General features: G+C 43.0%; 1 protein-coding gene across 7 annotated transcripts in view; it reads right to left on the bottom strand.

Annotated features, from left to right (window-relative positions):
- TPD52 (tumor protein D52) overlaps positions 1-15,435 on the bottom strand; it is a 125,553-nt gene that overhangs the window by 75,529 nt on the left and 34,589 nt on the right. For 3 of the 7 annotated variants that reach the window (XM_071554297.1, XM_071554299.1, XM_071554294.1), the window contains exons 5-7: positions 11,724-11,765; positions 10,326-10,374; positions 7,817-9,276 (exon numbers count right to left, since the gene is read on the bottom strand). In XM_071554297.1, the coding sequence (XP_071410398.1) occupies positions 9,160-9,276; positions 10,326-10,374; positions 11,724-11,765 (208 nt within the window). In that variant the 3' untranslated portion in view covers positions 7,817-9,159. Of the gene's footprint in view, positions 1-4,939; positions 5,172-7,816; positions 9,277-10,325; positions 10,375-11,723; positions 11,766-15,435 lie in introns of those variants that run through there. The other 4 variants (XM_071554298.1, XM_071554300.1, XM_071554296.1 and 1 more) reach the window with 3 other exon arrangements.

Below are 15,435 nucleotides of genomic sequence, written 5' to 3'. Positions count from 1 at the left end.
GCTGAGACACAGTCCCTATTTAGCACAAACCCAAAGGTACCAGGATATGTTCACAGCATAGCAGGAGCAGACATAACCCAAGTCTCTCAAATGTGGCATTGCAATCTGGCAAAGAAAGCCAAGAGAAACTTCTAGGGAAAGACAACCCATTCCAACTCCTGCAAATCCCACAACTGGCAAGTCCTGCTCAGTTGGTCAGCAGTTTTCAGCGCTTGAATGGCAGCCAGATGGTAATCCACCTAAAAAGAGTAAGCCCAGTGGCTTGGCACATTGGGTTTTATAGAATGCTGCTACATTTGCAATCAAACAAAAAATGTTTTTAAGTTCTTTATTAGCAATAGCAAAGCACCCACACAAAGATTACAGGTGTCCTCAGAAATCTTACTCTGTGAAAATTACAAGTGATAATTGCTCTAACTATAAATCAGTATTTTTACTTTCAAAGAACAGCTACTTCAGGGTAAGTATCTTCTAAATGTTAACTTAGGTGGGAGAAGAAATTAAGAGAAATCTTTCCCATCAATAGTTACATTAAAATAATTCTGATTTTTTTTCTCAATTCTTGATTTCAAAACATCAAGTGTTACACATTATTTTGAACTGAGGTTGTACAGGTACTGCACTGTCTGTAAGGATACCCACGTGGCTTTCAGAAATATAATAACATTCCTTTAAAATTCTCACTTGCATGTTTTAGTTCTTGATCTCTGCTCTGAAACATAAACAGGTAAGGCAATTCTTTATATGACATATTAAAAAATTCTTTCTTTCTTTATGAATATTAACATTTTATTTTTTAAATAGTGATGAGATACTTAAACACACAGACACCCTCCTCATATTTGTGAATCCCTTCAGCAATGGATTTCTGGCTAAGAAAAATTTAAAATATGTATGTATCTGGAAGATTAATTTCTAATCTTTCCTTTAGAAATTAGTTATTATGAGGTAGATACCAACACAGCCCCTTCCATCTGAATTTTAGACAAAATCAGTTACATTTCTTCTTAATAAATGTTTTGTCTTCAAACACGGTATTCAAGAAACTAAAAGGGAAATTTCTCAAACGTGCTGCTTCTCCTGCGGCATCTGAAAACAAGCGGTGCCCTCTGCTGTGCCGGGAGCGCAGGTTCACTTAAACCTCGGCACAGCATCCCTGCTCGGCTGAGACCAGCTCTGCTGCGCCACAAGGACAACTTTCTGTCCGTGTCACCTCGCCCTGACACGCACCTGATGGTTTGAACCGTCACTTTCACGTAAAAAGGTCCCAACAGAGCAGCTTTATCCCACTGTTCACAAATACTGCAGACTGACAGCAAAGCTACACAGTGGGTAACTCAATTCTACCTAAAAAGACACCTGACAAACTTCACCACTCATATTTTAAACATTTTTAGACTATTTAATGCACAAAAAAATGTGCATTTATCTTATCTAGTTACTTCATTCTTACATTTTCTTCCAACTTTGGCAACTGAGAGAAGAATGCAGCTCAAAAACCATTTCTCTACCTGTACCAACAAAAATCATTGCATCCTTTCTAAAAGGCACGGTTTCCTACTTTGCTAGGCAGGCAGCTTTAATCCGTGAATAAAGGTAACACCTAAAGCCTTTCTTGGCCTTCTAAAAGATTTTTTTAAGTATTTCTATGGAAAAGAACCTTAAATTTGTCTTTTGTTGTTGTTGAGTTTACAATGCAAAACTTACATATCATAGAAATGCAGAAGGAAAAAGCAGTAAGAAGTGAGCTGTCTGCTGTAGACAAAGTTAAACATGTGGGTTTATAATATTTTGTTTAGCAAGTTGCCACCTTTGTAACACTTTTAATCAACATTCACGTGCATGCTCTGTAGGTTTCACTATTTGCAAACCAGTAATAACAGAACTGTAAACTGAAGGTGAAAACTAAAACAAACCCCTTACAAATTACCAACACAGCAAGACACTACCAGGCAACTCTGCAGCAAGGTCAGCAGCCCACAGTGCTGCTGTGTCCAAAAAATTTAAAGAGCTACTTAGGAAAAATATCATAATGCTTTTTGAATCATCTGAAGACAAACACATGTCAACATGTCCTTTTATCAAGGTCACTTATATCTGCCTAAAATAAGCCACTGTTTCCAAAATGAAATAAAAATAGCTGACAGAGGAAACCTAAACAGCAACATTATCGAGGTTCTCCCCAAAAGAAAGAGAAACATTAAGGACCCAAACAACATCTCTGGCTCTTACAGGATGAAGCACAGCAATGGCCAGGCAGTGCTCTGGGCCTGTCCATTGGCCAGCTGAGGTGAGGCCGTGGCTCAGGTAAGGGATGAGGAACACCACACTCCTACTCCTTTGAAAGGGCAGATCCTGCTGGTGCAGAGCACCCCAGAAAGGGGCTGCAGCCAGAGCCACCTCACCCTTTTCTGAGGGGAGCCCCAGCAGCATCAGGGCTCCTCCCAGCTATGGGAAAGCTTATTTACCAAATAACACACTTCATAGCAAACAAAAATCAGTTGAAAGTGGTGAAAATGCGATTTAAAGAAAAGTACACAAAATGAACAGATTATATTGCACATCAGAACCCTTTCATTTTCCTCATTTCAATACATTACTTTCCACTGCTAACTCATCCTCACCAAAACTCACTCCCTCTTCTGCACACTCTCCAAAGAGCAAACAGTGAATAATCATCAATCACACTCAGGCTCACGGAGCACTAACTGGGCTAAGAACAGCATGGAAGTAGAGTCATGATAATCTTGCTCTCATTGTTATCCTTTGAACATCACTGGGATGTTGCAAAGCAAGTTACCTTTCTTCCTTGATGACAATTTATTTATAGATATAAAAAAGAAAAATGTTTCCACCTTCTTACTTCAACAGAAAATTAAAAAGAGGAAAAAATCAACTCTCTAACTCCCCAAGGTAGCATTCAGTATTTCCTACAGCTGGATCAAGTGATCCCATTCACTTAAACTCTTTCACGGACATCCCCCCAGACATCACCTGAGCCAGCATCCTGGGTTACAGACCTCTGATCTTTGCACAGCCGGTCTTGACAGCGTGCAGTTTCAGTGGAAACAGAATATTACAGATTATGCAGTAACCTGGGATATCAGGTCTTGGATACAGTGACAGGCGTTTCCCGTTCTACACTCCCAATACCACACCAGTCCTGCAATAATAATTCACACCATTAATCTCCACATCCTACCGGGTACACTCCCAGTAACTCCAGACAATGGCGTGGGCAAAGAGAACTAAAAAAAGTTACAAAAGGATGACTGTCAAGGATAAAGAGTAGCATGAAATCACTTCCACCTGAGGAATAATCAGAGGTAGGGTTTTTCAGCCTGGAAGGGGTTTTTGGTGATACATCAGTACACACACACAGACAGAGCTGCTCCTTGTTTCCCTACATGCCTGCTAACAGGCACAGTCACAACATGTGGGGAAAATCAGCATGACATGAACTCAGTGCACTGCTACAGAGAGTGATGGTTATTCACAAATCTTTAAATTCATTTTACCACTCACTCTTTCCCAATTTCCATTCACTCACATTCTTATACATCCAGACTCACAACAAGCATCTGGAGAAAGACCACTTGGGTACAGCACTTGAGGATGAAGGTTGTCAGCTATTGAAGCCTCACCACACTTCCAAGATTGATCCTGTTTGGCAATGGTGAACGAGGTTTTGGACAAATCTTTTACAGCCTTCAGGACTCAACAGTTGTTGTACAGGGTGGTCCTCTGCTCCAGAATTTCACTTAGTGCAGCCTCAATGAAGAGCAGACTCCTGCTCACTGCCTGTATCTCCATGACAGGACTCCATGTAGGACTAACAGGAAAACAAATGGCAGGTAAGATATCTGACACAACTTGTTGCCCTCCTCCTGTAGTTCAGAACCAGGGTCTGCTCCTTACAAATTATTCATGCTTCTGCTTATCAGAGTGCAAGATTTGCCAAGATCACCCTCAATTTTACTCCTAAGAACAGCTTCCCAGAGAACTGTGGTTTTTCAGATTAATATACAGCATCTTTTCAATCCCTGTCCCGCTGTTTCTTTTGCTGCCTTCACACACATACAATTCTACATATGAGCCTTTATATTTCCACTACAAGTCTCTGGAGCACTGGCCGAACAGGTCTTTGATCTGACCTGCTAAAATCATTAAAGATTTTCCACATCCTCCCTGCCAGCCTGTAACAGCCAGAATACAGCTTTGCCCATAGAGCTGTTACCTTGCATTCTACACAACCAAAACTACTTGCATGCTTTCTACATTAGCCTTTTGTAGGATTATGTTAAAAAGAAATATGAGCTGTCCAGGTTTCTGCAGGTTATTTACTATTCAGGGTGAAGAGGAGAGAAGAGAGAATCTCAGAATCATTCGGGTTGGAAAGGACCACTGGAGAGCATCTGGTCCAACCCCCTGCCAAGGCAGGGTCACCTGGAGCAGGTTATACAGGAATGTGTCCAGGTGGGTTTTGAATGTCTCCAGAGAGGGAGACTCCGCGACCTCCGTGGGCAGCCTGTTTCAGTGCTCTGCCACCCTCAATGTAAAGTTCTTTCTCATGCTGAGGTGAAACTAACTTCTTGTGGTTTAGTTTACAGACACTGCTTCTCGTCCTGTCCTTGAGCACCACTGCACAGGGTCTGGCACCATCTGCCTGGCAGCTGCCTTTGAGGTGTTTATATGTACTGATGAGATCCTCTCTCAGTAGTTCTTTTTCCAGACTAAACCGGCCCAGCTCCCACAGTCTCTCATCATAAGAGAGATACTCCAGGTCCCTCATCATCTTTTTGGTTTTCCACTGGACCCTCTCCAGCAGCTTGTCTTTCTTCAACTGTGGAGACCAAACGAGAACACAACACTTCACACGTGGCCTCACTAGGGCTGAGTAGAGGACGCTGCCTCAGCCCGACCCGCGCCGCGCCCTCACCTGCTGCGGGCCCGAGCCCGCGGCGCCGCTGCCCGGGCGCTGCTCCGTGCGGGGCGGGGCGCTCCCGGCGGCGCCCGGCGCGACCGCACTGCCCCAGCGGGCCGAGGGCAGCCCGGCCCGGCCCAGCCCCGGCGCGGCCGCGCTGCCCCAGCGGGCCGAGGACAGTCCGGCCCGGCCCGGCCCCGCCGCCACGCGCGCCCAGCTCCGCGCCGCCATCACTGCCGGGGGCGGTGGCGCCGCACGCAGCGCAAGCGCAGCGCGACGGGCTGAGGCGGGCGGCGCCATCTTGGGTGAGGGAGCAACGGCGGGACACAGCCGGGAGCTGCGCCAGGGGCAGCCGCGGCTGGAGACCGGGAGGAGTTTCTTCACGGAAACGGTGGCTAGACATTGGCATGGGCTGTCCGGGGAGGTGGTGGAGTCACCGTCCCTGGAGGCGTTTAAGGAAAGACGACGTGGCACTTCACAGAATACGCTGAGCTGGAAGGGACCTATACGGATTATCAAGTCTCACTCCGGGCCCTGCATCTGGGTGATGAGGGAGCCGCCAGGAAAGCTCACCAGGCCACTCTCTATCACGTATCAACAGTCCTGGCTCACCAGGCAGGTCCCAGACGATTGGAAGTTGACCAGTGTGATGCCCATCCACAAGAAGGGCCAGAAGGATGACCCGGGAAACTACAGACCTGTCAGCCTGACCTCAGTGCCTGGCAAGGTTATGGAGCAGTTCATCCTGAGTGCGATCAGATACCTACAGGATAGACAAGGGATCAGACCCAGCCAGCACGGGGTTGGGAGGGGCAGGTCCTGTTTGACCTACCTGATCGCCCTTTATGACCCGGTGACCTGCTGTGGATGTGCCTACCTGGACTTCAGCAAAGCCTTTGACACTGTCTCCCATAACACACTCTTGGAAAACCTGGCAGCCCACAGCTTGGACAGACGCACTCTGTGCTGGGTTAGGAGCGGGCTGGCTGGCCGGGCCCAGAGAGTGCTGGTGAATGGGGCTGCATCCAGCTGGCAGCCAGTCACTAGTGGTGTCCCCCAGGGGTCAGTGTTGGGCCCAGTTTTGTTTAACATCTTTATTAATGATCTGGAAGAGGGGACCGAGTCCACCATTAGCAATTTGCAGATGAAACCAAGTTGGAGGGAGTATCAGTCTAAAGGGTAGGAGGGTTCTGTAGATGGACCTGGACAGGCCGGACAGATGGGCTAATTCCAATGGTATGATGTTTAATAAGGGCAAGTGCTGGGTCTTGCACTTTGGCCACAACAACCCCATGCGGCACTACAGGCTGGGGACAAAGTTACTGGAGAGCAGCCAGGCAGAAAGGGACCTGGAGGCTGAACATGAGCCAGCAATGTGTCCAGGTGGCCAAGAAGGCCAGTGGCATCCTGGCCTATAGCAGGAATAGTGTGGCCAGCAGGTCCAGGGAAGTGATTCTTCCCCTGTACCTTCCCCTTGTACCTTAAGTGCTGTGCCCAGTTCTGGGCGCCTCAGTTTAGGAGAGATATTGAGGTGCTGAAGCAGGTCCAAAGAAGGGCAACAAGGCTGGTGAAGGGACTGGAGTACAAGCCCTATAAGGAGCAGCTGAGGGAGCTGGGGTTGTTCAGCCTGGAGAAGAGGCACAGGGGAGATCTTACTGCTCTCTACAACTACCTAAAAGGGGGTTGTAGCCAGGCAGGGGTTGGTCTCTTCTCCCAGGAAACCTCTAGTAGGACAAGAGTGCACAGTCTTAAGCTGTGCCAGGGCTGGCTTAGGTTAGACATTATGAGGAAATTCTTTACAGAGAGCATGATCAGACATTGGAATGGCCTGCCCAGGGAGGTGGTGGATTCACCATCCCTGGAGGTATTTAAGAAGAGACTAGATGTGGCACTTAGTGCCATGGTCTGGGTGACAAGGTGGTGTTGGGTCATAGGTTGGCCAGAGGTCTTTTCCAACGTAGATGATTCTGTGAACCTTCTCCAAACATCCAAGCTAAACCTCCCCTAAATGGCCGCTTCAGGCCATTCCCTTGGGTGCCCCAATTGGTGCCATGGTCTAGCTGACACACTGGTGATTGGTCACAAGGTCTTTTGCCACCTAACTGATCCTGTGATTAACATGCCACCCCTGAAGACAAGGCTTCAGCGGCCACAGCCCTTTCAAGGCTGTCTATGCTTAGGGGAGGGAGGGTGTGGGCAGAGGAAGACACAGCAGAAGCTCATGTGAGGCTGCAGCTGCAAAGCTTGAGTGTAATACTGTATTACAGTAAAATGATGCTGCCATTTGGCCGTGAAAAAAAAAAACAAAACAAACCTTCCTTCAGAACACAGTAAGCTTAAGTCTGGCTAGATGACCCTTCTCTTCCTCAGATAAATAAATAAAAACTCCATACAAGGATCATGTTCCAGGACCTGCCCTACACGGTACTGACCTCACAGAGGAAGAGCAGCACAATTTGTACCATTCAATTCTCTGTTCCTTTGCTCAGGTGGAGCTGTCAAAGGCTGAAGGTACATCACAATTCATTTTCTGAACTTCACAGTGTAATCAGGGCAGTTTAATTTTATGCAGTGTCAGAGCACTGGAACAGGCTGCTCAGGCAGGACACGGATTCTTCCTCTCTGGAGACATTCAAAACCTCCCTGGACACATTTCTGGGTAACTTGCTCCAGGTGACCCTGACAATTCTGAGATTCTGTAATTTTATGTAAGCCACTAGAAGGCAACCTAGGCTTAGTCTTCTCTAGAAATACCAAGCTCAGCCATGCAGATTTGCCCCAGTACAGTAGTATATATCAGCACTGCCTTGAAAGGACTTCCAGGACTCTTTCAATTAGATAGAAAATTTCCTTACTTATTTACATTATCCTTCATATTCATAGGACAGTACATTCCTCACATACAGGTTTTTATTAAGCTTCTCACATGTGATTAAACATATATTCTACATCTGACATGCTAGCAAGGTTGTCAGGAGCCAACTTTTTTTCATCCAGACATCTGTGGCAGTTGAAGTTTCATGGATTTCACACAAATGTTGCAAAACTTGTTTCCGGTTCTAAGCACAATGGTAAAAAGTTCTAACCATACTGATACTATGTGCCAGAAACATACAAAACACAAGAAATCTGAGGAGTACAGCAGATGAAACAACATGAGGGAGGACAGATCTTGTGAGAGAGCTATGCTGAGTGATGACACTGCACCTCTCAGATTTCTGGGGTCACAAACAGGGACAGGGGTGCTGCTAGAGGTACAGGCCTTTAACACATAAAAAGTAAGACAGTGTAGATGTTTTCAAGGGTCAGCCTACAAGGAAAACAATGTTAGAACTTAGGAGCAATTCTTTTAATGCCTCAAAAAGAACCACTTCCATGCTCAGGCTTATTCTTTCAGTCCAAGCTTTGTTAGTGTGAATGAGACACCACCACGTGTGAATGAAGAAGAATCTATTAATGACTGATCAAATGTTCAGAAGACTGTTATCATACCACACTGACATCCTGTGCAAAAAACAAGACTGAAAATGTTACTGGGACTGAATCAAATCAGCTTCTTGCTTCCATTTGCATTGGTCAGAAGTTTTCTACCTGGACAATGCACAGACAAATGGGTAAGTTCCCAATGTTTTGTATTACCCATCCACATCTGTTGTATGAAGGGCACGCTCACAAGACAGTACCTTCCTACCCATGTGTGATCCTGCTATAACTTCTGTAAAGCCTGCTAAAACAGAAGTACTTTCTTTATCTAGGATTGATCCTTTCTCCTAGTCCAGTGTCCCTTGCAGGCAACACTCAATGGAAAAAATCACAAGTGAGTGAAGTAAAACACTTCAGTTTGGCAGCAACAGTAGATTCATAATGATTAAGTTGAACAGTAGTTACAGATTGAAAAGAATTTATGTATCCACAGTATCTATACAGTATAATTAACTTCTCAAAAGAGTTTTTTTTCATTGCTATATTTTAAAGGTTGCCTTCAAATTACAGGTAAATCCTTTAAACTCTTGAAAGGCATAAAAATTCCCCTTCCCACACAAAACCCCAAACAATGTATTTTAGTTTCAAAAATATTTAGAACCCACAAACAAGCTTGGTATCAGTTAATCTGGTAAAACAGCTACGTGCTACATAAAAGCACATCTGGTGGAAAGAGCGCAGAGAATGTTACAAGTGTGCTTGGTTTTTGCTTGCAGCATCTGGCAGTGGGTAGCAGGACAGAGGCAGCAATCTCAGTGGGTTTCCTCCTCTGTCTGTTCTGCGATAGTTTCTGTGGCACTGGCATTGGCAGCAGAGTTGAGAACTTCTCCGAAGTCTCCCCCAGCAGGTTTGCTTCCTCCAACTTTAGACTAGATAGAGAGAGGCCCAACATAAAATAGGAGTTACTTGGCACACCAGAATACTTAACTGTACAAAACCTGTTACCTCTGCATAAGTTTAGTAATTCTCTTCAGCAGAGCAGCTTTTCCAGGACTGAGCGACCTCCACAATACTCTAAAGACAAGTCTTTACATACCCAGCAGGAAATGCTCACTAGCAAATTAACACAGCAGTCTCCCTTTGAGATACACAAAGCAGCCCTTATACACAAGGGCTGATTTCAGAGTCCAAAGGTTCACATGTCCTCAAGTTACAAATGGTACAGATATGCAGCCTTTTAAGCCATTTAGGTTTTGAGAGATTCAGAGTTAAAACTTGCTTCTATATTGCTCAAGAAAGAACTTTGAGCAATTTTGAGTTTCAACAGTAATTCCTTAGATCTTTAGTGGAGCAGAGCAACTATTTTACTTTCTCCAGGTAATGTGTTTGCCTTTTCACTTCCCTCCACAGCACACACAGTGTACAACTGCAGGGGTAGTAATGCCAGTTGCAAGGAAATGCCCAGTTCCCCATGCTATCACTTGCATGCTTCTCATCCAGCTGACTGTGCCCATGAGAACATGCAAATCTGGTTCCAGTTATATGTATTAAAGTGACTTTTTACCTAGAGAAGCAACTAATGGTTGTTTCTGGACCTTGAGGCTTTTGTAAGTTTTAAATTAAGGTACAGATGCCTTTTGTCTTTTATGCCAGAAATGAGAGAAGCTTCCCAAGCTACTCTTCTGCATAGGATACTAGTCCCTAGAAAGGCATCACATAAATGCCTAAACCATTCTGGATACCTTATACCACATATGTTATACTAGCTGTTTGTGCAGGTTATCTGGCTGTTAGTTTTCCTAGTTGAAGTGTCCTCCTGTAGGAGGTTCAGGAAGTCCATTTTTTAATTGGCAAATCATTAGGCAGGGAAATGATTTCCACTTAAAAAAGACTTAAAAATATGTCTATTTAAGAACTTCAGTCTTTTTTTTCCACATCCACAGCTCCACAATCACCAAGGTGTTTTAGTAATGCTTACCTTTAAGTTCTCAACTTTTTCCTCAAAGGACTTGAAAGTAGAAGAATTTCTAGGAAAACAAAATAAAGGAACCACTGAATTTATACCATATCTGATTTGTCTATAGATATCAGAAAACAGAGAATTGCTTTCTCCCAATGGCAACATAAGATTTGTTTGTCTGGGGCTCTTTCCTTGTTTTAAGGGTAGCCTACAAGTAGTTTAGATCTGGATCTCTCCAAGTACTACAAAATTAATATTCCAACATACTCAAGTTGCAGGCTCACTTTTAACTTTGGCAGAGAACACTGTCAGGCCCAGCTACAGGATCCTTCATATCAACATGGAAGGGAGAACTAGCAAGTATTTTAGGATTAGATTATTATTGCTAGTGATTTCAAACAGGTTTCTGGCTTAAAGGATTTCTGCAGAAAAGTTTAGTCATCACTTCTGGTTAGCCTAGTAGATTTTTCCAGTTTTTATAAGAAAACTAGTTCAGTTTAATTGGCTATGTGTTCAATGAATGAAACATAGTTCACAGTGGCATTTTCTGCCAAAATGTTAAATTTAAGGGAGACTCCCCCTTGCCTTCAAGTGCCAGAGGCAGCTGTTATGACAAATGGCAAGTTCTGCATAGGAAGAGCAGGGCAGCTTGGGATTTCCAATACCAAGGGCTGGTGCATTATCCATTAGGGTCAGAAGAGTGGCTAAATACTCCAACTAGCTGTCACTGCCATGTGCAAATTTGTGCAGAAGCTTGTACACTTTTTTCTGCTTTTATGCACAATGGAAAATGCTTGCCTTCAGTGGACCAGGGATATGGATTCATAACAGATTCAAAAATTTATTATATATATATTAAAGACAAGAGTGCTTTTCAAAAGAAGTCTGAAGCTTCCCTTCTCCCTTTGCTTGGTATTTGTGTAGGTCACCCACACTTAGCAGCACTCTCTCACTTGGGAAAGCACAAAGTGACACATATATCAAACCAGCCTCTCAGGAGATAGAGGGACACAGTGCTAAGCAAGAGGAGACAAAAGGCAAGCACCCCAAGTCACCAAGTGACTATTTGTGAAACCACAGTATTCTTGAACACTGAAAATGAGTTAAAATACATATGCCAAGCTACTGCCTTTTAAACTTGGAATCACTTAGTAGCATTATGTTTCTAAGGGGCAGCGCAAAGCTGTTATATTTTCCAAACAGCAGGGAAGTGCGTTTGGTCACATTCCATATGTTTGATAGCCACCACCATTAAGCAGAAATAAAACAAACTTTATCCTATATGTTAGCACAGGAAATCCATTACAAAGCTGGGTGGGTTTTTTTAGTTTTCTTTTAATCCCGTGTTAGTTGACTTAAATTCAATTTGACCCATGAAAATAAATAACCCCAACAGCTGGATTATGCATACATTACCTCATAATAGGCATACTAATTGAATGTTGTATGGAGCGTATACTAAGTGCCAGCATTAAGAAAAGAGAAAGCAAGAAGTTAGTTTAAGTATTACATTGAAAAGACATTGGCTTAGAGAGCTGACTACTGGATACCATCCTTGGTAAATCACCAGTCTTACACAGTCCTATACAGTAACTGCTTGGGTTTGCTTTTTCAGGCTGCTTAGCCATGCACACATCAGAGCAAAAGCTGCAACAACCTTTTTCCCTTCTAGAAAGATTCAAGTGCCATGCTTGTTAGTACTTATTCTGCTTAGGTGCAACAGTCTGTCTGCTCATTAAGTTTCTCAAGCAAGGAGAGTCATGCTGCATTTACAGTCTTAATGATATAAAGTAGAAAGTGAACACTCAAGAAGAGTTTTATCAACCAACTCACTTTCCTACCAAAAAGAATTATCCCTACATTCAGGAGGCTTCCATTTCAATTCAGTGTAAGATTTCCACACTCATCAATACAAATTATCTACTCATCAATACACATTATCTAGCAAGAGCAGTCACATCAATCTGTATGCAAGGTCACGTTTATGCTGGGGGCAGGGAGAAATCCTAGTTCTGTGTTCTGAAATTCATGGAGGATTTCTGTAACCTGCCAGTGTTGCTTTACAGTTACTGTTTGTTTAGTAAGAACATCACCTACTCATAGAAGGTGACCAGATATAGATTAAGGAGTTCCCAAATAACCTCAGGACCACCTGGAATCCTATTCCTATTTCTTAGCATCTAGAAAATTCCTGTTTACTGTTGATACAAAAAAGTCTTACATGTCAAATGTTTCCTACCAAATACCACAATAGTAGCTCGGACTTATTAAAACTGATTGATCACAAGTTTTCATAATTATATTTGGCATGTCAGATTTTGCCTGGGCTTTATGATGTCTTTTAAGAGAATACTTTCCAGGCAATTGGTGGGGGAGGAGGGGAGGGAAGGGAAATAACTCTCTCATATGATGTGCCTCTGAACTTTCAGCACAATGGAAGATACATTCACAGAAGCAAAAAAAATTTACGTTCATTGCTGAACGAGCTTTATGGGATTCTTTCTGGGGGCTCATCAGTAGAATACGGTGATACAGGAAAACTACACATGTGAAAAGTTACCTTAAGACTGGGATCCCTTAAGGCAGATGCACAACCATAGACTGATTTGTAGGTACAGTGTACCGGGAATCATATGGCCAAATGTTTTCCTGACACGTATGAGTAATGCATGGCCATGTTTCATCCATTTCGCCAACACCACTTATGCTGTGTTTCATTTTTATTACACAAAGACTGACTTCCACAAGCTTTTCCAGAACACAAAGAAGCTGGTTGTCTTCTGGTCTATAACACATTCCTCAATGTGATGTGGATTACTACAAGTTCTGGCCTTGCTACATGACAGGTTTTATTACAGAGGTACACTGACACTAACTAGTTCCAATCATGTTCAGCCACTTCTTCTCAACCTAAAAGAAGTGCCTTCATGCAAGAAGCTTAAGGCTAAAGAGGGTGAAATATGTATCTTTACAAACAATAGACCTGCTCACACTGAAAAAGAACAACCTATAGTGTACTGCAGAGCTTTTAAAAGGTGTCTACAAAAGCTTAATCACAAGAGATCATTTATCCTTTAACAGATGTCTATGGAAGTTTAGCTTAATCTCAGAGATTATAATTTATTACAGGAACTACATATATTCATGAAGGATTTACTTGCTGTTGTACAATACACTTACATATACACTCAGTATCCATTTTGTAAAGTGATACCATGAAATAGTTTAATCACAGTGATCTGGTTTGCAACAGAACTGGATTAGATAAATGCAGTTGATCTTTTTTTTAACATTACCTGTTCTTCAAGTAGTGCAAAGATGCACAATTAAGCCTTGAAAGGCTTTATAAAGAAGAGAACCTGTATTTTCCCCCACCCCAAATGACAGAATACCACATCAAAGCACTCACTCAACTAGACCAAGTTGGGCAGTTTGAAAAAGAGAAGCCCTTTTTACAATGCCCGCAAGCAAACCCCTAGCTTAAAAAAATATTAATAAAAAAAGGCACAGTTGAGTTCTTCTCCAGCCTTCCATGTATTTTGCATTGCATTAAAAGCTTTTTTATCATTTACATGACTATTTTATAAAGCTACTACATTGCCTGACATTTTGAAAAGGCACAAGAACTTATGTCAGAGTCCCTGCCTAGAAAGCACAGGCTGAAGAGTGAACATGCACTTCCTATTTGCTTTTGTTAATAGTTTCCAGCTGATATGCTGATAAATTAGGATATTTAGGAATCCATGATCATATATCAGACTTGCAAAGCAAGCAAAAAAAGTTATTCTGCAATCAGAACAAGGCAAAGAGGGACTTCTGCTCTATAACATGGATACAGTGCAGGAGGAACCAAGTGCAAAGTCACGATTGCTCAGACGTTTGCAGAGCACATCTCGATACTACTGTTATTTTGCACAAAATACTGATGTTGCCTACAAAAAGAAGGTTAGTTCATCACAACTTCAAGACATTCTTATAAAGGAAAATAAAGGTTATTAAGAGAAACCTAAGAAGCAACAAAGTTCATGTCAGCATAACAAAAAGCAGAGGAAACAAGCAAAAAAGGGAAGCAATCACGCACTGACAGTGCATTACCAGTCCTCCCTTCCTCTCCCTTTCAGTACTTTCCAAGTTCATAACCATCTGCCTCACTGCTTTTTCTAGGTCCCTACAAAATCACTTTGCAGTACAAGAATGAAGACCTGCATGTGATGTTTGCTGCATGAGACATGTAGAAATAGTCCAACACAGAAGAAATCACACTATTATATCTGAGAATTCCTCAACTAAAACAATACGAGGAAAGTAAAGTCACAATGAAGCTGCCACTTAAGAGTGTAAGAATAAAAATCACTTGCGTATGCAGTGTTAGTTCAAGTAATTATCAGGCCCATCAATTCTAAGAATTTAGACAGCTAAAACTTTCTAAAGTTCAGACTTGTGCAGTCTTAAAAGCAGGTATCACTTGAGCAGTTACATAATTCTGGGACCTGAATTCACGGGCTGAAACCCAGATGAATTTGGTTCCCATGAAAAAGAAAAAAACTCAAAGGTTTTTAATCTCTTGTTTAAACGCAACTAAGATCTTGAACAGTACTAATCCTTCACAATTTTGTATATTTTCTAAACCCCACTACTCCTGAATTTATTACAATACCTTGAATTTCCACTGCTGTCATTCTCCCCGAGAAGCACACCAGCAGAGTGGACTCCTCTGGCACTGTTATGTTCCCTCACAGTGGCCCAGTTTCTGATAAGGACTACTCAACACCCACATAGCTACTAACTAGAGTAATTAGGACACTCTTCTTTTCAGGTATTAAATTCCTGAAGACAGAAGACAGCTCTGAGTCTGTGCTTGTCCTTGTCCAATACAATAGTCTAATAGTAACTGGAGAACACCATAGCCTTAAGGAAGGTGAACAAACCCTGCTAAGTGAACAGCTGAGCTCTGCAGCCCAAGGTACAGAGACAGCTTCCAGGCTCCTGTTGCCTCACTGATGATAAAGGGGACAGACCAGGTGCTCTTCTTACACCTGAGATCACTTCAGAGTCCGGGTTCTGATGGCATCCTGTGCCACTGCCCATCTCCTCCCCAGGGGCTATAGGTCCTAGTTACTATTCTAGG

Source organism: Pithys albifrons, chromosome 4 (assembly GCF_047495875.1).
Source record: "Pithys albifrons albifrons isolate INPA30051 chromosome 4, PitAlb_v1, whole genome shotgun sequence".
Taxonomy (NCBI): Eukaryota; Metazoa; Chordata; class Aves; order Passeriformes; family Thamnophilidae; genus Pithys; species Pithys albifrons.
The sequence above is the reverse complement of the archived record's forward strand: the minus strand, read 5'-3'. Positions and strand labels throughout refer to the sequence as shown.